The sequence below is a fragment of the Buteo buteo genome, chromosome 5, assembly GCF_964188355.1.
Source record: "Buteo buteo chromosome 5, bButBut1.hap1.1, whole genome shotgun sequence".
In the NCBI taxonomy this organism is placed as follows: Eukaryota; Metazoa; Chordata; class Aves; order Accipitriformes; family Accipitridae; genus Buteo; species Buteo buteo.
Window position 1 is genome coordinate 43,628,496 of NC_134175.1, and position 23,676 is coordinate 43,652,171.

Here is a 23,676-nt window from a genome sequence, read left to right on the forward strand (position 1 = left end):
GATGATGCAGCAGTGCCAGTGTGGTTTCTTCAGGCGACTGTGATGACATTGTCTGGCTGCCTCTCAGACCCCCTTTTAACAATCTGTTTAACCCTTTGACCAATTTCAGCCAAACTCTGTGGGAAAGCAGAGCTCTTCAAGAAATGAAAGTTACTGCAAGCTTAGTGTGGACAGGGGCAAGGAAGACTGCGACATTTGCCCTCTGCAAGGGAAACGATGCTGCATGAGCCTGGCAGCTGGGCAGTCAGCACGTGCAAACCGGGCGGCTGGGCAGGACAGATGTAGCAAATACTGCTGCTTGCCTGACTCCTGCTCTGGGGAGAGATGAGGGTGGTGTGGGGGGAAACAGAGAGCATTGCAATTCAGCGGTCCTAAGGAGCACATACAGAGCTGAGCTGGAGTTACCGTGGTCAGAGTGGGCATGGGAAAGGGCAGCACTGGCTAGGAAACCTGGATTCCTTCATTGTGCTGCTCATCAAATGACTTGCTTAATCCAATGGCTGGATTTTCAGCACACGGGTAATGAGCCATATGTTTTATGGCTGTAGTCATTGAATTTGCTGGTAGATCTGGAGCACACCTGCATTCTAGGCAGCCCCTCATCATATTGGACCTGTCTGGGGTGATGGGTGGTGGTAAATTGGAATAGGCGGTAAGAGATGTTTTGAGACAAACTGAGGACTGCAGTGCTTTGAGAAAGGGCACTAGTGCATGATGCAAACTTCAGCTCTTTTTTGAAGCCATATTCATTACTGTGCTACAGGTGAACTTGGCAAGCAGGGGTTTGGAGTGCCTGCCGCCTTGGCAGCTGGGGGCCCACAGCCAGGGTAAGCATACAGCCCCTTTACAATACTTTTGCCACAGAAACAAAACCTGGAAAAAACAAGAGTGCTATGCTGCCAGGGCAGGGGACTACCTGTGGGCAACTCAGGACGGGTAGAATCTACATCCCACCAACGAGGTACCACAGGGATCCAAACGCGATGACATCTTGCAACCTCTAACATAAGACTGGCTGTTTATCTGGATGTTGGACGAGAGGGTGAAGTCCAGGGAGCGTTTAGAGTCCTCTTTGGAAGGGGTGGGAAGAGCAGATCCCCGGTTTGCCCTTTCTCTGGTGCCTACCCCAGGCTCGAGGTCATCTTCAGCTCCGGCGGCTGTGCTCGCCTGGTCTTGGTGGGAGGCATGGGTAGCCGGCTCTCCTGCAGCAGGCTCTGCCAGCCTCCTGATTTCTGGCTCTCGGGGATGCGTGCTCACTGCGGGAGGTATGTGCAGAGCTGTCGAGAGCAGAAGCAGTGCAGGCAGCCTTAATCACATTCTTCCAACTCTGTTTCTCAGCAGGGCACTTACTCCAGGGCTGTATTTCCCCTTGATTGATTACCTCTGCCATTGTGGGGCTGACATCTTACACGGGACTCCTGCTTGGTCCCTTATCATGGGAGCATAAGGAATGATCATTCCCCAGCGACACCCATCGATAACAGTGAATAATAGCTGGGAAGGGAGGCAGATGATAGTAGGAACATGCTCAACAGAGGTGCTGTTATTCTTGGGACAGGAGGCTTCTGCAGAGGAGGAGGAGAGCTTGGAGGGTGGATGGGGGCGTCCTGTCATTGCTGATGCTCTCTAGGGCTCAGCAGCTGGAGAGAAACGTTGGCTAAGGATGGTCAAAGCTGGGAAGGAAAAAAAGTGAGGAGGGAAAGGGATGAAGTGAAAGGAGCTAGGAGCCACGCTGGAGAGCATACAGACAGCCTGGTGACCTCTGGTGCATGAGGGATGAAGGAAACAGACTGTGATTGAATATGTGGACCATCTGTGTGATCATCTTCTGGATTTCAGCTGTCCTGGTAGGTGCTCAGAGCTATTTATTCCCAATTGCATGGAATCACATGTTGTCTGAGTAAGTGCACCTCTATCTCATGAAGTCGTGGTGTCTTTGTTTAAAAAAAATCTGTGTAGAAGCTGGGATTTTTTTATTTTATTCTTGCTTCTGCTGCTTCCTGCACTAATTGACAGTGGCCAGATGGCTAGATGCTGGATGCCTCAGTTTCCCCATCTATATAAAGACAGCAGTGTGCCTCAGTTTCCCCATCTATATAAAGACAGCTGTGTTACTAACCTGCTTTGGTAAACATAGCAGGTTCTGTGATGAAGGAGAAAAGATTTGATGCCATTTATGGAAGCTTTGCTGATTTATGCCAGCAAGCAATCCCCTAAGGGGGAATGCCCACCACTACCAATGCCTCCCTTGACTCAGGTTGAAGGAATACAAAGTGATGTTTGACCCACAAAGTTTGGTTTCTTTCTTTTAGCTTTACCACTTTACTGGGAATTTATGTGGCAGATTGTCACTGCTGAGCTCTGGGTGCTCAGACCGGCTGGGAAGGACAGCTGAACCTGGGCTGTGATCTCCAGGTGCTGCTCACCTTATTCAGATTTTGAAAGCATATAAAATCAAGACTGAAATATGTCCAGCCTGGGTGTGAGAAGTTGGGAAAGGATCAAACTCTCAGCAAATGTAAAAAATCACTGTTTCATTGCAACTGATGGAAAAATCAATCTATTTGTCCCAGCGGGGGATTTGGTTCACACTCTGAGAAAACCTGAGCTCTGCCTAGACATTTTAATTGCAGGCTGAATGCAGTCTGCAAACTTTTTTGCCTTTTAATCATCTTCCACAATTAAAATAGTGACTGTGATGGTTTTCTTGTCATTTTGGTTTCTTATTCTTAGGTAATGCCTGAAGGACTCTGTAAATAGATGTCATTGCTGTGGGTGCCACTGAAAGCATCTCCTTCCACTTGTTCTCTTCCTAATTCTTCAAAATACGTATTTTGATTTTGCCAGGCATCTTTTGTTCTCCTTTAAATCCTCCCACTAAACTAAAACCACTTACTTTCGAATTAAGTGGCTGTGAATTCTGTGGCTGCAAATATTATTTATATTAAATAGTGTTTAGATCCATTCATTTCACATGTTAAAAACTGTAGTTGGCTGTTGCTGTCAATACCACAAACTGCAGCTCTCTGCCCGTTCTGGACATCTAGTTATCACAACTATTTCTGTTTGGAATGGTTTTGGTATCTTATATTTTCTTTAAGCAAAATATGAGGATGTTTTGACCCCTCAAAAAAAATCTGACAGCCTGTGAGCTGTTTCAGCGAACTGTTCAGGAAGAGATGAAGAAACGGTACGTAGAGGATCCCATTTTCCTCCTCGATTTCAAGGCGCGGGAGCAGGCTGTTTGCTCCCGGTTGTGGACGGTAAACGTGAGGGAGACTGAGCGCGGTCGGTAGCGGAGCGGGGTTCTCCGGCCGTGGCATGGGAAGCGGGATTTTGCATTGCTCGGCAAACAGCCGTGCCGGACCTGCGGTGGCCCCGCTCGTGCCCAGCCTGCCCCATCGGATGCCAGCGTCAGCAAAGACTGACCAAGGAAAACAAGGTCTTTAAACCAGCACCCAGAGGCTCTCTGCTTTCTCTGGGTTTAAAATCCTGTTACCCGCATGTTTATTACCAGGGAGGGGTATCTATCTGATCAGAAGAATAGGGTGGACATCACTTGGGGGGCAAAACAGTAATTGTAAGCATTAACCACACCATATTCCTGCTTGAGCAACACATTTTATGTAAGAAAATAATGCTGCACCAGATCATCAGGGTCGTCTTTACAGCTGAATGTGCTAAAAGCGTGCACCCTCATTCTAGCCGTAAAGAAATAATGCAGACTTTAAATCTCTTTCTAAAAAAGAAAACAGTGCCCACAAGATGCATAGCCTTTTTTAAGATTAACAGTTTTCCTGTTTCTGAGAACGTTACAAATGTGATTGCTAGCATTTATTTTTACATATGTTCAGTTTCAACTTGAACGATCCGCATGTAGACCAGACTGGGTCTGTCGGCTACTTCAAATGCTCAGCACTAACACTGTTTTTTAATGTGTTTTCAAGGCGACTTTTGGACAGAGCTACTACAGCAGAAGTATATTGTAGGTCTTAACTGTCACATTTGTACTTGTGAACTCTGAAAATGTACTAGATTGCTTTACTATTGGTAATCAAATAGGGAACAATAGGGAATGATAAATAATGCATGTTTAAAAGAAACTGTCTATATTTAGAAATTATCAAATTCACTGTTCAGCTAACAACTGAATAAATGCAATTACATTTCTTTAGAGATGTTACTCCAGTCAGACATTTCTATTTTTTTCAAAGATTAAATGGATTTTAAAAATCTATTTTTTTCAAATATTACATGGATTAAAAATGCATTTAAATCTTGCATCAGAGGATAGTTTATTTCATCTGAATTCTTTGCATGTGTGATTCCAGAAAATTCATTACATTATGCAAAACCAAATGGTTTTTAGTTTATTTATTTCATGATGCACAAAGACAAAGGAGAAAGATTTCTGAATTTAAACACAACAAACCAATTAGATGAGGCATGATATGCTGCTGAAAAGATCAAACTTTGTTCAGAAATACAATACCCAGAATACTTCCAGTTGAAATGAATGGAAATATAGTCACTGATGTCTGTTAGGCTAAAATTTAATTGTAGAAAAGTAATAGTTCTCATTACAAGCTTTTCAGTGATCATTCTTTCTCCTAAATCTAATCTGAAAGTGATCAGCAATGCTACAAGATTGATTAGGTTGAGTAGTAATATGATGCTGCCGGATTAACTTTTCCTACACAAAGTACAGAAAAAAATCTATCATCTGACACTTTTCAAATAATACATCCTGATGACTCACTTTTAATCTTTTAAGTATGTGTGTGCATATACCTATGCAGATATATATATCTACATATAAGTTCTACAGTGGGAATTTATAAAGATTTTTGGGTTTGTTCATGAGGGAGGAATTAGATAATTTGTTATAATAGGAACCTGCTTATATTCAGTACTTTTATTGTCAAAAATAATAGAAAATGGCAAAAACAGTAAAAGCACTTTTTTACTGCAAGACATAACAACTGGGACCTTGTCCTGCAAATCATTTTACAATGATTTTTAATACATGCAATTTGAAAGGTTGGTAGCTGTTTTGTACATTCATTTTAGTCCAGTTGCATATAATATAAATTGCACATTTAATTGCTACATCAGGATTGAGTTAAGACTAACATTTCCACATTGCCTTGTGAGAAAGGAGGATGGGGCAATATGGGAAGGTGAGAAAATGACCTTAGGACAAATTGCTGTCTAGGTTCTTCCAAAAATCTGGGTGAGATTCTGCTTTCAGGTTGGCTCCTACAGCTTCCTGATCAGTAGCAGTGAAACAGGCTTGGGTGGTCTGCAACCAGTCTACATATTTGGATCACTTGTGCCCAGGAAAATGACCTGCCAGGTCTATGGTTTAACACTGCCAGGGGCGAGTAATTAATTCTTTGTTGCTCTATGACAGTCCAGCAGTGTACTTGATGTTTCTGCAGTCTTGTGGAAGAGCATCCTGCTCACGTACTTAATATAGCAGAATAACACATTCATTTTTCTCAATAACAGTAATGTCAGCAAAAGGGAGAAGGCAGAAACTCAGTCTGTGCTTGCTGGCTGCTACTATAAAAAAGCAGACTTAATTAGGAAAATTGACTGTATTTCAAGGAAATTGACTGTATTTCAAGGAAATATTGCCCACAATCAGTTGATAGGGTTGCATGGGGAATGGGAGCATAAGAAGGGTAAATCCTGTCGAGGGGAAGTAAGTTTTAAGAGGAAAAATGATTCCACTGCTTTTAAAATTTGCAGATCAGAGCTGTCCCACCTGTCTGCGACCTTTTGAATGTCCTGAAAAAGGAGGAAGAAAACTGTGCTGAGACTCTCTCCTTGGAGGCGAAGAACGGAACGGCTGAAAACGATCTGCTCCTGAGCTCAGGTAAAGGCTGAATGAATGTGCACAATGAAAACTGCTCTCAAGTGAGCTGGGTGGCCTCAAGATCAGATACCCCCACACTCCTTCCCACAGGAGGCATGGACCTTGTATGCATCTCTCATTTAGGAGCAGAAAACCAGGTAAGATCTGTTACAAGGCTCCGAGAGTGGGATTTTGACCTTACTGTGACAGAAGAGTTGTAGGAGCCTTCAAACTCAGCTGCTCAACTGCAGTCCTCACAAGTAGGGAGCACACCAGCAACAAAATCTTGCAAATTGCAGAGGATTTGGAATTCTTCTCATCCTGGACAAGGGTATTTTTATAAAGTCAGCCCAGCAAGTGCAAATTTACGTAACTATATCTGCCTTCAAAATCAATGAATACAAGCAGCCAGCATTTAAATCACTTGGCCTGAAGGTCCTCGTTGCTTCCTCCTTGCTCTAACTTACTGTCACATAACAGAGCTCTTACATTTCAGAGAGGATTTATCATCATATAAAGGAGTTTTTTGGCCTGGGAAGGTCTTGAGGTACTGAGTCCTCATCATGTAGACAGCTTTCCTTTCTCAGCTGAGCAAGTGCATTCATGTGCAAGGGGTCTCAGCGCAATAACTGCAAGCAATTATTGAAGCTTGCCTATGAGCTGTTAGCTCCCCCAGGCAGCAGCTGGGTCAGCATCTCACAGAGTACATTGCATGGAGGCAACAGATGTCACTATTTTTTGTACGTGACCAGCCATTGCCACTAAGGATGGGTTTGTGTCATTCACAGCATCTCGCAGACTGAACTGTTTCTGGGTGCCTTTTGTGGACCATGACATGGCAAGCTCCTCACCAGTGTGGGAAGAGAAGGAGCTTCCATGAGATGTGTGTGTGCAGGGTGTCCTGGCCAGAGATAAGCTGCCGTGTGGAGCAAGAGTTGAGGCTTTTTCTTAGTTTCAAAGACTTCCTCTCTAGCAGAGAGGGTTGGAGATACAGAAGTGTTTCACCATGACCTGGCCCAAGGGCAGGACTCAGAGAGAGGATCTATTGCCTGGTTTCTTCAGATGCCTAGCATTTTTCTCTGTCTTTGTTTTATCCCTGTAAGCCTTGCAGACTGATGGGTGTGAGCACAGCTTCAGGGTATTATGCCCTTGGAGCAGTGGCAGGGTACCTTACGGCAGGTTGCCACATACTCCAGAATACAGATCTGTCTCATTGCATATGAGAATTTTGATGATATGAATAAATCAGTTTTGTTTCTTTCCTTCCCTGTTGCCCCCCACTGAAGAGGAGGGCGGTTTGACAACCTATTTTTCTGCTTTGATCCTGTGACATGGGTCTAATATTGAGCTCTGCATTTCCTCTGCACCAGAGCTCCAAAGATGCAAACAAGTTAAACTTCACAGGACCATGCAGGTGTGAATGAGCACTAGCATTAGCAGGGAGTACTGTTTTACAGACGGTCTCATTTTATCTCAGTTAAGTAGTAGCTCTTCAGCAGAGACTTAATCTAGTTTTAAGTTGGATCCAAATCTTAGAAATTCCCCTGAGGCATTTTGTTACTGGAAATTTTAAAACAGGATAATTCTACTCCCTGTGCCACTGTCCCCAAATCTACAGAGAGAGAAGTACAGGACTGTGTTAAATCTTTGAGAAAGCATTTCCAATGGCTGTCAAAATTGCCCTCGTAACTCTGCAAGTCAGATCAAACAAGGCATAATGCTGTGGGCTCAGGGCTACCCAGATAGGAGAAAAGTTTAAGCTGAAAGTGGCCAGAGAGACTAAGACCCTTTCTGTCTCTGTAACTCTGCAAACACACCTTCTCCTGGCAGTGAAACCCCAGAAGAATAAAGAGGGGTGAGATGCACATCTTTCCCCAAGTAATGGCTCCCAAAGAGAGAGCCCAGGAATTTCCTCCTGCTGGTCTTCTACTCAAGGAGGCTTTGTTACCTTGGTAAACTATGGAGTAATGCTTTTATTCTGGGAAATAATGCATCTGAAAATACCTCCAGCCTTTGATTATCTGCACATCTGAGGTCTGTGTGCAGAAAATCCCGTACAGGGACGTCAGTTTGAAGAAGAGAGAAACAAAGCTCTGGGGATTCAGTGCATGCCCTCAGTGGGTCATGCAGGGAGAGAGAAATGTGGCTTTGCAGAGCGTAGGTTGCCTTTCATACCCCATCCTTCCTGCATCTATCCCAGAAGCTTTGACTGGTGCAGGCAGGAAGAAGGGCAAAGCAGGGCACAAGCTTCCACGGTACTGTCTCTGCTGCAGTGCTCGCACCTCTGTGAAAACGGCACAAACACACTGGATTAGTTGCTGGTGCATCAGGCACAAAGTACCTGAGCAGTAAGTGTTTCTTATCCTCCTGCAGCATAAGGAAAAATGGACTCTGCCTTTGCGACACCATTAGCTTGGAGAAGGGAGGAGTGTTACATCAATGTAACCCAACTCAATAGTTACGTTTTTCTTTTGCATAAGCGAAGATAGGATAATTCTCTCGAGTGCAAGGAGCAGGGGAGGGAAGCTGCTGGAGGTCTGGGACCTCTGGTCGTGGTGACACCGTGTATTGCTGCTGTGGGGAATGCTCTATTTGCTAATTGAGGGAGGTCCCAAAGAGCACAGGGATGTCAGGGAGGTGCTGCTGCGCTCTTTAGCTAGGTAGGGGTTGGTGGCACCGGCTTTGCTCCCCGAGGAATGGCAAGAAGCCCACCTGCAGGCGGAATGGCTCGTCTGGTTTTTGTTTTCTCCTCCTGGGTGGAGACCATCCCAACGTCATAATTTTGCCAGGTTTTTCTGTGCAAAGTCTGATTTGGGGGCTTTATGCCAGTGGCGTTGGCATGAAGGTTCAATAAACCAAACAACGCAGCGTGGCTGGGCATAAATATCACCCAAGGCGATGTTTCATTTGCCATTAAACTGTTGCTTTTAAGTAAATGGTTACCAAGTCCTATAAACATTGGTACAGGGAGGACACCAGAGCTGAGGTGCCCTGGCTGTGAAAAGCTCTGTACTTCCAGGCACTAGGACTGTTGTGCAGGATGAATCAATACATTTCTAGAAATGTAAATATTTTTGTTGGGCTAATGGAGGCTGGCCTTATAAAGCATGAAGCATTTGAAGAGAGCGTTCAGCACTTCCTCCCCTCCGCTTTCAGTGAACGTGTCGGGCATTCGGCACATGCCAGGACCCACCAGGTGTGGGGTGGTCCTAGCATGCTCCAGTTGCCTCTTTTTTCCCCTGTCACGTTACAAAACCCGCAGAGAAGGCTTTGCTAAAACCGATGACAGTGAGCAGAGGCAAAAGGGAAACAGCCTGAATTACTTCAGCCTATGTCTGGAGAAGAGCAAAATAAGAAAGTCCAGGATTGCAGTTTCTCTGTAGCACAAAGGGCATCAGCTGTAGGTGTTCTCTATTAATGCTCTGCACTACAGGCCAAAATTCATTCATGCCTGCTTCTAGCACCTAATCAAGATGTCTAAGTTGAGGCCACCGTCATGCTGTGCTCCACTGACCATCAGTTCCCTGATGCATCTCTACCAGCCCTGCCAGAAGGCAACACAGACAAGCCGCGGGCGCAGCTGGAAAAGCCTCCCTCACACCCTGACTGTAGGAGGGGACCATGACAAGCCCGGCCTTAAAATAAGCAGCCCTTGCACCTAACTGAGGGAAATGGGGTGAATCTGGGCAGTGTCAGTCAGTGCCTGCAGCTGACAGAGGCCTCAGGTGGCAGAAGGTGCAGGGAGGGCAACTGAGCCACAGGCTCATGCCTGCAGAGAGCCCAGCGGGACTCCAGCTTCAATGGCTGCTCCGAGATGGGTCCTCCAACTGTCAGAGGCCTGGCCTTGGAAAGAACAACGGTACGGGCAGATTTTGCCAGAATATTGGTGTGTATCCATGTTTTGCCCTGGTCGGTAAATGTGATGACCTTCCCTTTACAGTCCCAGGGAGTGAGAGCTTGGCAAAGTTTTGCTCTCTTGCAGCAGAAAAGCCACTGAGACCTGCAGCCAAGCCCAGCGAGTGGTCTGTTGGCGTTATTCACTCCAGTACAGTCTTGGCATAATGAAAGAGATGAACAAGCAGAGGAGTATTTATGGTGATACAAGGATTACATTGATATTGTTCCTCTCTGCCCTTTCCCCAGTATCATTCCGAAGCTTTTTAAACTCCTAGGCAAGTTGTATCTTTTTCTTGAGGGTGACTCCAAACCACATTAGGGTGGCTCAAAGTGGAAACTTTAGAAAGACTGAAAAGTGAGCTAAAAAAGTCACATCTGGTTTCCGTCATCTTTCCAGGGCCATTCAATAGTTACCAGAACAGAGACGGGTAGCCAAGGGCCTGACGCAAAGTTCGCAATGCCCCGAGCTGCTCTTTGTCTGGCTAGTAGAGACCAGTGGAGTCAAGGACCGGAATGGGACGGGCCTGGAGCTTGCTGGGGCTGGTTTGAAGCAAGCAGGACCTGCTCTGTCCCATCCAGGTCTCGACAGGTCTCAGCAGGACTTGCTCTGTCTCATCCAACTTGCTTTCCAGAGTACCGAGCATCTTTGTTCCTGTGGACCTTGGGAGACGTTGCATGCTGTTTCATTGCTTGGAGATATTGCATAGAGTTTCACTGTTGGGAGAAGTTTCATGGTGTTTTGTCACTGGGAGATGCTCCATGGTGTTTCGTTGTTGCCCCCCCAGGCAGATGTGCTGGAATGTGGGATAACATGAGCTGCTGGCCTTCGTCTGCTGTGGGACAGACTGTCAACGCTCACTGCCCTGAATTCTTCCAGATGCTGACTGGGAAGAAAGGTAACACTGAAAATATGCTTTTCTTGCCCAGGTGTTTTTTATGAAATATGTTATTTACAAAGATGCCACTGTCTGGTCTGAACTTGAAGTGAAATTGTGTCCCCGCTTCTTTTAAAGACCAATGGTCACTTAGGAGCTCCCTTTCCAACACTAAGCTAAACATGGGAAAGTCTGGAATCAAAGTAGCAAGATGTTTTCAGTGTTTATTTTTCTTAGCCAGGTGGAGAAAAGTGTAGCAAGTAAATGCTATCCTGAAAAGCAGATTTGTAGCATGGTTTCTTAAGGGAAAGAGTTTTCTCCACAGTTTTCCCTGTGTTTATGTATTTTTGCCTGTCTTTCTTCTTCTAATAACTCCTAGAGCCAGTGGCTGATCTCAGCTGAGCTTGACAGGGACAAAACTTCACACAATGTTAAGTTCATACAAGTTTTGGCAAAACAGCCAGCCAAGTAGGGGGAAAAGATCCCTTTTTTGCCTCCATCAAGAGGAAATCTGCACTGGGGATTCATCCTTTGGCTGTGACAGGCTCCACATGAGTAGCACAAAAGAGATGAGCTCAAGCAACGTTTGTTGTCCTTTTTCTGGGTTTTCTAAGATAGAAATGAAGTTAAATTTATTCCCAGTATGCTACAGTAATCATGAGCCATTAAGTAGGAGTTTCTGCCTACTTTCTGTTCATTTCTACTTTTCAGCAATGCCCAAGAAATGTGCTTACATTTCTCTTTAGTGAGTTAATGATTCAAATCAGAAGAGGGTTTTGCATTCTTCAGTTATAGGACACGGATTAATGAGGTCCAGTACTTACAGAAAAGCAGACAGATGCATTTTATGGAGGGAGGAATGGGAGACAAAGTATTAGATTGTCTAATAAAGATTAGATAAGTCAGAGGAGAAGCACTTAGTGCTTTTTAAATAAAATCAGACACAAACCATTCAGATTAAAATAAATACTATGCTATTTTCCGTACACACAAACAGTAGCTGCCCATTGAATCCTATAATCTGGTTTAAAGACAGAGGATAAACTACACAAAGACACAGATCGCTGAAGAAATCATCTGTCTGGCATGCGCTTGCAAATCTTTACATAGTGATACTGCCCCTTAAATGCATTAAATGAAATCCCTGCTGGTATAGCCACTAGAGGGAACTGCTCCCTGACTCTGGCCTTCGTACCGGGAAGGAAAACAGGAATTTGTACATCCAAAGGTCATAATTAGATCTCAAATGGACATTGCGTTATCTTGGAGATAGTCTAACAGCATTAAACTTTACTTGTCCTTCTTATCGAGAAGCTGAGAGGTGAACTACTTCTGATAAGCAATAATCAGAGTGACAGTGTTCAACACAGAAACCCAAGACATGGTCTATTGGCATTTGCATCTTATTTCGGTTTGTGCATCTGGCATCTTGGGTCAAAGTCAGCAATAGTTTATTCTCCTTCTCATAGCCACATTCTTCTCTGATTTTATACTGCGGTTGGCTTGTGACTCATGCGTTTAATTACTGCTACAGTCATTCCCCTGTTTTAAGCAATTTTGCAAAAGAAAAACAAAGATCTGTTTGCTTGAAAAAAAGGCAAGTTTTCTCTCCTCACCACTTACAAAGCAGATGGGCAGCCACAAATGCCAAAGACCCATACATTAAGGGACACAGATAGCTCTGAGCTCTGACCAAACCCTTGTCTCCCTGCTGTTGAGCTTTGTGCTGACATCTAGACTTGCCTTTGCAGCCCAGACTGTCTGGCCCCTTCCCACGTAAGAGACCAAAGAAACAAAGTAATCTGGAGCCAAGTAACATAACTGAAGTTCACATCCAGACCTGCACCTTGTGTCTCAGGCAAGAAATGAGGAAAGGTGTGACAACTGTGGGGATTCAGAGGCAGAGGAGAAGGCCACATCAGATGGCCTCAGTTCCACAGCCATCCCTTTAGCCAGTGTTTCCCCTTGCCTAGGCAACTCCCAAAGCCTCCCAGGCACCAGTAAATACCAAGCACGGATCATTAGACAGGCTGCAGACCCCAAGTCTGCTCTGAGTGGGGCATGCTGCAGTTTCCCTAGTGTGTGTGTGTCACCCATAAGCAAGTAGCATTGCTAAAATTTTGCTCACATCCATCAATATAATATGCCCTGCATAATATCCCATGCTTTGCATATAACACAATCGCATACACACACCAACACAGAACTTCACCTCTTCTTGTTTGATCTACTTTGACATCCTCAGGCAAAAACCAGTTACAGGCATGTTTACAAGCACAACACTCTGCTCTGAGTTAAGTATATGTGTCTTAATAAGCTGAAGTAGAGAATTTGCCACCATACCACTCCCTTGCTGAGTGCCAAGGCAAATTGGGGAGAACTGTTTGGGAGAGCTGTTTCTCTCCTGTTGTTGCTGCATTGCATCAGGGCATAGAAAACCTGGCTTAAAAGCAAGTCTGGCCCTTTCAAAGATACTAAGCTGGAACAAGATGTTCATAAAAGCATAGGAGTAACAGTCTGATACTGACACACCCAGAGCTCTACCCGCTTGGAGGTCTCAGCATGTTTGCTGTGCCTTGCAGTTTTACCGAGGTGAGTTCAAATCAAGTGCAGACATGCTCTCAGGTCACCAGGATTAGCCCAGAGGTAGCAGGAGCCCCAGCTCTGTCCTGACGGTCCCAGCAGAGCTCCAAAGAGCATAAACCAGTGCCAAACACTGCTGCATGTGCATCTCCCTCTGTTCCCTTAAGACCGCGGGGATGTTTTGCAGGAACTGGATGCCCTAGAGTCCCCATGGCTAAATGTGTAGGCAAAAATAGACTTTTATGGTGCCTCCTGGCAAGGCTTCTACTAAGAAGGGCTCCTGGTTTCAGGCCCTAAGTCCTTGCTAGTATTGCCGTTACTGTAGCAAAGCTAGGATTTCACTCCATGTTTCTGAAGAGTGGCTCCTACCTGATAGATTAATGTGATTAGGACAGCAGGTAGTGGTTTTACTTCTTGGTAAAAGTTTCTCTTCAGCGCATAATCTACATGCCTGCTAGGGTCATTTTCTTCCAATGAGATTGTAAGGTGTGTAGGGCAGGACTTCCCACTTCCACTTTAGTGTCAAACATGAAAACGGACATGTTCAAACCTGTCCTATTCAACTATATGCAACTCGCTGGGGATCCATCTCACTCATCTTTAGGAGTCTAAAAGTCAGACATCCTAGAAGAAGTCGGTCAGACAAACTGCTCTCTGTGGATGTCTATCTGAAAATGAGATTAATTCTGCAAATGCCTCTTTTCCTCCACTGACTAGAAAGACAGCCTCGAGGGACACAGTTGGACTCAAGCATTTAGATTTCAGAAGTCTAACTTAAGTGAGGGGAATCCCATCTTAGCCTTTAATTTTTAAGTAAGCAAGGAAATCAACAGTGTAAGATAATGCCCAGACCTGGCTGTGGGGAGAAGCCTTTTAGTTTTCATTTCAACCTCACCAAAAATCTGTGACCATCTAAAGTTTTGTGTTCTCTTCAGACCATGACAAACCACAGTAAGGAGGTGGGAGCATTCAGGAAAGTATCAGATTTGCATGGAGTATGAATCTGTGATTGAAAAAGTCATGTGTTTGCTGATCCTGGAATACTGGCCAAGAAACACCAGATGTACCGAACAGTATTATTTATGTTGCAGTTAATAAAAACACATCCATCACAGTCATCCCTGAGTGGGCAAACAATATTATGACCCACACAAGTACACCGGGCAAGTATCAACATAATTAGCTCAGCTGCATTTCACCTCCAGCTATGCAGAGTGCACTGCCTGGGGGGAAATATTCTCTTTGCGCTTGGAGCAACCCTACACCTTGATGACTGACTCCCAAGGAGAACAAAGATACAACTGGAAATGATCACACCTGGTTTTGTCTTTTTTTGTTGTTACCACACAGGTTTTGTCTACCGAAACTGTACAAGCAAGGGTTGGTCAGACCCATATCCAAGACCTGATATCGCTTGTGGCTACAACGTCAATGACACGACAAACGAGGCGAGAGTGAGTCTGAGTGCCTGTAACCACAGATTCCCTGCTTTGGGGCCCTGGGGGAGGAACACCTTAAGGAGAGACTGAATGATGTTATGATTTAACTCAGGTGGGGTTACTGTTACAGGTGTTTTTCGGCAAAAATGCTTCCTCCAAATGATCAGAATGGGGTGCTCAGGGTAAAGCTTCAGTAGGTGATTTTACAAGAAAATGTATTTGTTAAATAGGAGGAGACAAGACACGTTTCTCTTGGTATGGGCTGATTTCTGCCAGACAGTCAAAGGTTAAGGTGTGAATGTATGTTCCCCTGCAGCGTTCCTATTTCATGACTCTGAAGACCATGTACACCATCGGATACTGCACCTCCCTTGTGACGCTGACGATAGCCTTAGTGGTCCTGGTCTCTTTTAGGTGAGGAGAAGCATCTCTGGTTTGTTTGGCCAGGACTTCTGGTCATCTCAGCCGACACAGATCCTTCTGTTGGCTTTCAGGGCAAGTTAAAAATTGAAGTGTTTCTGAAAACCTTCACAGAAGTCAGTGACAAAAATGATCTCTGAGTCTTGTCTCCCAGAAACTGTCAGGGTTGCTCCTCATATTGTGCTCTCCTGTCCTTTCCAAAATGTAGCTGGATGTATTTTGCAGCCTGGCGTTTGGACCACCTCTCTGCTGAGGTCTTCCCATGACTTCAGTGTCCCTTGGGTAGAGTGTCTTTCCCCCTGCTATTCTTTTCCCCACTTGAGACTGTGGCTAAAACTCTGCTCCAAGTGCTGCTGCACTGACTTCTGGGGAGGTGTTTCAGGTTTACAGCAGCGACCTGACAGTCGGCTTATCTTCACGCATCCTTATAACCTGGAATTTGTACTTTGCTGCTTATTCAGTGAAATTAATTTTCCTTACAGTAAGTGTCAGGGCGGCACCTCTGGGCAGAAGGAACACCAGCTACTTCTGTCTTCAGGCTGCACAGCCTTCAGACCCAGATTATGTGGAGATTTAATACAGAAAACATTGCAGGCACAAGTGCACTGTGCAGGCAAACCAAATAAATCCACCCAGGTGTGGATAAACACCTTGGGTTCATGTTACTCCAGAAAGGAGGGAGGGAGACTAGACCAAGCATATTGGCGTGAAATTGCAATTCTTGTGGCAACCTTCAGCTTGGTTTAGTACCTGAGTGGAGCAGACGTGACTTCAGCTTTTTAAGGTCTTCTCTAGGCTATCCCTCTTGGGAAATGCATTAGTCTTCCTTTCACAGACAGAAAAACAGCATTCTTAATTTGTCAGTTTAGCATTAATAAGGATTGAAACCTGCTGTTCACAGCCACAAGCTACCTGCATTGGCTAGGAATGTAACTTCACAGGATCTTTCTCTCTTTTTGTAACAGAAGACTTCGCTGTACAAGGAACTACATCCACATGCACCTCTTCACATCGTTCATTTTGCGAGCCTCGTCCAACTTCATCAAGGATGCCATCTTGTTTTCCTCTGAAGACACGAATTACTGCGGGGCATACACGGTAACCCTCTGCCTTCCAGCTTGCTCCACACCTCAGTTTCCCAGCAGGATCCCGGCAGTAGCTAGTGTGCAGGGAAGGAAATCTCTGTCTCAGCTTTCCATTCAGCATGAGGAGTTATAGGAGAGGAAAGGTATGCCCTGTCCCTTCTCCATGGCTCGATCCTGCGTGTTTGTTGTTCCTGGCTGAGATTTCCCTGTTTGGGGGGATTCTGTGGTGTGAGGACACAAAAGGAGCCCAGGCTGGAGCATACACGCAGAAACCCAGGTGCGGTTCCTCCTGGCTATAAATGCCTTTACAAGTATTGGAGCAGAGGGCATCCCGGTCAGTCTGAAGTAGACACCTGCATTCATCTTCTTGATTGCGTTGACTTGATGGCCATAGAAGACACCAGGAGTTCAGCACATTGACCCAGAAATGCCTAAACAATGGTGTCTCAGGCTGTGAACACAGGATACACAACCAGGGTGGAGATGCTTACATGGATTTTAGATCCTGGTAGGTGGGGCTGGCAGGAAAAGTATGAGAACACATTAAATATTGCTGACTTATACTACAGTGTGAGACCCTGATAGTAAGATATGAGTTTGCACCCCAAGAGCCTGGAAAAGGAACCTCCCAAATTTTGAATTGTTTTTTCCTTTTTCTTATCAGCAAAATATCTTGAAAACTGGAGGGGGAGGGGGGACCACTGGAGATGATGTTCAATGCTTTAAACCAAAAGATAAGAATTAGGGAGGGAAACAAACAAACGAAAAAAAAGGCTTTTTTTTCCTTTTACCTCCCCAGTTTTGCTGGATCTTTGTTGCTGAACATTTTGAGCAAATTTTAACTTGTCTTTATCGACCCTTTTTCTCAGGAAAAAAAAGACTGACAAATACATTCATGTGCTTCTCTAAGGCAATATTAGTGCTATTGATGCTAATAAGGTCATGATAGTGAAACTTCTCTAAGTGAGACAGTAACCCAAACCCATGTGTCCATGACACATTTGGTTCTTGTTAGTGAGGCAGTTGATTAATGCATTTACAAGTGCCAGTCCTGCTTTCTTGTCGTGTGAACGCCTGTTTCAAGGCCACCTGTTTAGTCCCCTAATTGCTATAAAATCTCTATTTCCCAAGATTTATTTACAGCTCTCTGTTTGTTAGAAGGTAGATACGAACCCAGGCAGAAGCTAATTGTCCTCTCTTTCCTCAGGCTGGGTGTAAGCTCACCATGGTCTTCTTTCAGTATTGCATCATGTCTAACTACAGCTGGCTCCTCGTGGAGGGACTGTACCTCCACACTCTCCTGGTTATTTCTTTCTTCTCGGAAAGGAAATTCCTCTGGCAGTTCATCGCCCTCGGATGGGGTACTGGTTCTCCTTTCAGTAAGAATAACTGTGGGTTTGTTTTGCCTTTGGGATTGGCTTGTGGAGCAGTAACTAGCTTTTCCAATTGCAGGTGCCCCAACCGTGTTTGTGGCTGCATGGGCAACTGCTAGGCAACTCCATGAAAATGTTGGGTAAGCTGCGTGGAGGGGGGGAAGGTGGCATGCCGGGGGGAGCACGCAGCCCCTGTGCAGGCTACTCCACGGGGTCCTGCTCATTTCTAACCACTGGCAGCCAAGCAAACCAACCACCACCCTGCTGTGCTACAAGCCTGGATCCTGGTGTGGGTGGGAGTAGAGGTCCAGCTGAGCAATCTGAGAAAAAGCCTCAAATTTCATTGCAGCATTTTCAAGGGTAGGAGGTAGCCTTCAAGTATGAACTCAGCCCACGATGTTTTCAGCATCTGTATTTGACTTTCTGATCGGTGAAACTTTGTTCTTTTCTCTTCTCCCTTCCAAAATTTTGAACAGTGTTTGTACTTTAAGGGCACGATATACTTTTGTCCAGCGCAGGTAGACAGTTTTCTGTCAGAAACGTTATACCACGAAGTAAGAACAGGAAATTAATTTCGTAGAGGGGAATAGGGGTCTATCTGAAGTGCAAACCAGACTAAACCTCTTGAAAAGACACCAGTGTTTTGGTAACTGACTGCACCTTCTCTTCTATTTTTACAGGTGTTGGGACATTAACACTAATGCCAATACCTGGTGGATCATTAGAGGCCCTGTAGTTTTGTCTATTTTTGTAAGTCTTCTCTGGGACAAGCAGATTCAAACTGTATTTTCAAATATTGTGAAGTCAGAGATCATCTACTCAACACACTTCTGTGTGTTAATGAACTGCTCTTAGACATGTGCCTGAACTGGTGTGACACATGAATTACTGCTTAAGCAACTTATACTCAGCAGGATTTAGTCAGTAACTAATGCCCCGAAGCTAAGTTCACAAGTAAAGCTAGAGTGTCCTCCCAAGAAGCAAGAGCCTGAAGAAGATCAGGTTTCCACATCCTGTTGATTTCATATGAACTTGGCTGGCTTGTGGAAGCTTGTTTTGGACTGTTTCAAGGAGGGCTCCGGAGGAGAAACGAAGTGGCTGTACATTTCAGTACAATCGCCTTTGTGTCTCCCGGTCAATGCCCCTCTCAGCAAAGCCAAAACCAACTTGTCTTACATGACCATTAGCTTTTGTTTTCAGCAATGAAAGCAGCTCACAGGCTGCACGCACCATATGTTAGCGGACTGCAATTATACTATTATGGCATTGCTTACTGAAATAAGGCATAGGCATTGAAACTGAGTGTGAACTTGCCCAGTACAAGACAGTAGCGATGTCAAGAACAGTTTGGTACATACAATACTCAGCACCTATGGTTTGAGCATTTGCTGGTGCTCACCTTCAGAGTCTTAGGCACCAAGGGGGTGGAGGTGCTTCTTGGAGATAGTTGTTCTGCTCGACGGAGAAGCTGTGGGGCAGACCACTCTGCAGTGATCTATCTGAAGTAGTACAGATAGTATTCTGTACTACTACAGATAGTAGTACAGAAACACGTGAACTGTTAGTTACTCTCAAGTAACCCGCTGACACTCCAAGGGAGAACCCAAGGGTTGGTTGAGTTTTTTGTGTTGCCAGCAGGAGCCATTATGTTTGCAAAACACAAACTGCAACACTTGGCACGCTCTCTTGGAAACTCAAGCGGCAGAGGTGGTGGGTTAAAGTTCTGCTCCCATTTACCACTGAGCAATCCTTCGCCCCCACAAGACAAGCAGAAGACCACACAAGTGATTCAGGATCAACTTAACGAGGCCACAGCATTTATTTTTCTTAATGAAACAACTCTTACGCCCCAGGAGCCACTGGGCAATATTTAAATGACAAGGCAGCCCAGGCATTCCTGCAAGGCAAAAACCGCAATCTTAATTTCTCTTTTGACGGCCACCACCAGCTATCCCCTTCCAAGTTTCCTCAAAATCCTGATTACATCTAGCTTAGTCACTTCAGGCCCTGCCTCTTTACCTAAAAGAGGCTTTTCTCAAGCCCTGAGCCCCAGACAAACAAACAGCCAGACCTTCAGAATTCAGATCTAATCTCTTTATTCCTCACAGCGCACAGTCTTTAGCAGTTCAAAGGGCAGAAAATCAACACCGATAAACTCCTTTGTGCTCCTAGGCTAACATTCATAGCTGCCTGCGGCAATCCCTCCCGGCGGGCAGCCCTCCCCGGCCCCCCCGCCGCAGTGGTTCTCCACAGCCACAAATCCTGCTCAGCCTACACCGCCTGGCCTAGTGGGTTAAAAACCCCAGAATCCCCAGCCCTGAACCTCCTTTTCCCCCCCAAATATTTCAGTCTTCCCTTGGAGTTCCCCACCCCTGGCTTCTCCCAGCTCCGCTCCTTTCCTCACCCCTCCCCAGCTCCCCAAACTTCCAGCCCTCTCCAGACACCCCCAGCAGCCAAGACCATGCAGCTACAGTTGCTCCCTCTTCGTCCAACAATTTAGGGAACCCAGGGGCATCCTGGGTCTGTCCCGTCTACAGCAGACCCCCTTCTCTTAGGGAAACCCCCCACCTCAGAGCCCCACTCCAACACCCACCGGCACATAACAAGCCACCACGAAGAGGATGCAGCCGCCACGAAGAGGAGGATGCCCCATCGCGATGGTGTTTCCAGGCGGAGGGAAGCCGTGCAGGGTGTTGCAAAAGGGCTGCGGGTGCGGGTCGGCAGGCTGTGCGGGCGCAGGGTGATGATGATGTCGGGAGCCCCGATGCGAAGGGCTGATAAAACCGGGGTTGCTCCCCGGTGCTCGATGCTGGGGATGGGAGAGATGCCCACTCAGGCTGGCTCTGCCTCCCCTGCGACTGCCACTCTTTGCCTGAGGGTCAAATGAGCAGAAACAGCTATTGCTTCACCTTTGCCCAAACTGAGCAGCAGATCAGCATTTTTATGTGATACCCACCCTTGCAGAGGGGGAAAATGCAAAAGGAAGAACTTCAGTGTTGACTCTCTCCTGTCCCCACTTTTAACTACTTTGCCTCCATCATCCCAAACCGCATTGTGTCTTTTGGCAGGGAACAAACGGCATTTGCAGTCCCAGTTAGCAAGCGGCAGCTCCAGTGCTGCCCCTTTCCTGGCATCCAAAGTGGGGCCAGACTGCGCAGGGGCTGTCTGAACCCCACAGCCAGAAGGGATCCTACCAATGTGCCTGATCTCCCTGGCCTTTGATGATTTGCTTGGGTAATAAGCCCTGATCAGCCCCATAACTAAAGCTGCAGCAAACCGGTGGGGAAAGCAGTGAGCACCTAAGCCCAGGGTGGCCAGGCAGGCTGGAGAGGCAGGAACAGGGATTGGGATGGGGACAGGGACACGGACACGGGCAGGCCAGCCCCAGCTCCTCTATTCTGCCTGCTCAGCCAAAACCCTCCAAACTGGCTCTGCTGATACCTGGCAATACATAAGTGGTTACTGGGCATTTGGTTTTGTTGTTTGGGGTTTTTTTCATGTCCTTCCTTTTGTTTTTTTCAGATTAATTTCATTCTTTTTGTCAACATTTTAAGAATCTTGATGAGGAAGCTCAGCTCACCTGAAGGACGGAGCAGTGATTTCAACCAATACAAGTATGTCCCTTACACCGCAGCTATGCCACGTGAGCCCACTTGAGCTCCTCTTGCTCCTTCTACACTGGCTTTCCCCTCTGTTTTCATTCTCAGGAGGCTTGCAAAGTCAACACTCCTCCTCATCCCTCTGTTTGGGGTCCACTACATCATCTTTGCTTTTTTCCCTGAAGATGCAAGCAGCGGCACAATGGAAATTCAGCTGTTTTTTGAATTGGCTCTTGGATCATTCCAGGTAATACTTGACAAGCTATTATTTCTTTAAAATAAGAGAAAGAGGTGTAACATATAACTCTGCAACAGAGCAGAGTCCCAATGGCAAAACCAAGCTGTCTGATTTCCCTTGAGATGCCTTATTCCCATTCAAAAGCTGAAACTGCAGTTCTAATTCTGTGACCACGGTTCTTTTATCTTTTAGGGCTTTGTCGTGGCTGTACTTTATTGTTTTCTTAATGGGGAGGTGAGTTTTGTGTATATAACATTCTTTTTTATTGCTCAAGCATGCCTCATTAATCAGTGGGATACATTGTCCAATGAATTACATGTTTTATCTGAGGGTTTTCTGCCCAGCTACCTAATGTCACTTGTGAAATACCTCCTAGACCTGGCAAGCCTAAGTAATTGTATGCCAGATGCAAACTTCACCTCTCAACCATTGCAGCCCTTTCGTAAATCAGCATTATTACTGTCTGGGAATGGAGGGTGGGAGTACCATCCTGCACACGGTCACACTGACAATTAACTGGTTCTGATGTATGGTGCTATTATCTGTCATCCCATGGCTGTTTTCTTTGCTTGATCCTTGGGATGGAATTTATCAAAAGCTGTATCCAGTCCAAGTTTATTAGGACTCTAATGAGGTAAAGCTTTTGGAAGAGGGACCGTTTCCTTTGTGGTCGTATGATAACTCCCGGGCTTCTGAGCTAGAACTTGCACTCTGAAATGATGCTGCTGGTAGAGGTGGGGGGAAACATTATCCAAACTGGGAGATCCTAAGGTTGTTGGAAGTTAAAAAAAAAAAAAATTAGTGCCCAGGTTTGGAAGAAAAAGTCACTTTGAAATGGAGGAGGGGTTTGAAATACTTTGACTAATCCTTTAACCAGGTTCAGAAAAAGTTGTTTTGAAAAGAAAGTCTTCATTTTTTTTACCTTAGGATGCCAAAATGTCTCGTTTTTATAACCAAAATAAAAATCTTGGAAAAATCTAAACCAAACACTTACTGAGGCCAGCTAGACTCTGTCAACAGTTTCACCTGCAATTAAAAACAGGTTACCAGAAAATTGTGTGGCTGCAACAACAGTATCACTAGAAGTGACAAGAAACAGGCCCTACCCTAACCCCTTAAACTGGGGGTTAGATAAATAAATCCAAAGCTTGGCAAAGGTAACCAGCTCTCTTTTTCCTGTTATACTGCTCTCCGCAATGCAGGGCTCCAAGATAAACTAGCTGAACTAAGTATTTTGTGACCTTTCTACCTAGGTTCAGCTGGAAGTTCAGAGAAAATGGAGGCAGTGGCACTTAAGCAAACACTTGCGTCAGCATCTCAGCACCTCAGCGAGTAATGGAGGAAGTGTCTTAACTCAAGAGATGCAGATGGTGAGGTTGAGCCCACCAGAGCACAGGAGAGCAACCCTCCAAAGATCAAGCGTGCTTTAACACTGTACACCTGGAGGATACCTCCATGCTCAGATACACATGGTTAAGTCCCACGGACCATGCTGGGATTCTTGTGTATGTATCCGAAAGCGGGACTTGGCTGTAGATCAATGGTTCTTGAAGCACATCTGTTCATTTATATCCTGTGTAGCACCAGAGTTATTTCGCAACCAAAATGGGGCCAAAACATTATGCTCTTCCTTGGGTTTCTGGCCACAGTCATTTGTGTTTCTTTCCACACCAATATTTTTCAGTTGCTATTTCTACCTTAAATGTGACCTTTCATTTTCTGTGTGGCTCTCCAACATGTTCCAGGCTAAGCCAGGCTGGTGAGTTTTAGATGTTCTCTATTTCTTCTGCTGTTGAAGCTGGGAGGACATTCAATTTTGTACAATGGAGGTTACGATCCCTCCTTCAACACAGCCCATGGGTTTGAAATGCAAAATTAATTCATCTCTAAAATTTACCAAGATTCAAAGTCTTTCTGTTGTGGTGGTGGATGATGGACACTGAGAACATAAAGCACAGCTGAGCCCCTGTTTCCTCTCTTGACTGCCTATCTGCTGCTCAGGTACGCTCCAGTGACAGGTTCAGACAGCTTTCTTCCTTTGCCTCTTCTAACAGTGGAGACCTTGGAAATAACAGTGGTCCAATTTGGATCTTCGTCTGCTTTTGAAATGGTAAAAAAGCTATTATAGCATATTCCAAGGGTGGCCAAGAAAACTTTAGTGAGATGGGTCTTTCCTGTTGTGTCTGTACCTCTGAGACTTGTCCAGCTAGTCTTTGAAGGGAATAAAAAGCCTATGAAAGCCCTTGAGACATTTAAAACTCAATTGTACTTGACAGTACAAGGTATCTTGTGAAAAACACCACCACA

General features: G+C 45.4%; 1 protein-coding gene across 1 annotated transcript; it reads left to right on the forward strand.

Moving 5' to 3' along the window:
- The first annotated feature begins 1,619 nt into the window (after positions 1 to 1,619).
- SCTR (secretin receptor) lies at positions 1,620 to 22,799 on the forward strand. Its single transcript, XM_075029362.1, is given in 15 exon segments — positions 1,620 to 1,691; positions 1,693 to 1,743; positions 1,746 to 1,847; positions 5,755 to 5,881; positions 10,543 to 10,653; positions 14,566 to 14,669; positions 14,971 to 15,068; positions 16,040 to 16,172; positions 17,367 to 17,520; positions 17,612 to 17,672; positions 18,213 to 18,282; positions 21,055 to 21,146; positions 21,240 to 21,378; positions 21,562 to 21,603; positions 22,623 to 22,799. Coding segments are annotated over 15 exon segments (1,533 nt in total).
- The last annotated feature ends 877 nt before the right edge of the window (positions 22,800 to 23,676 follow it).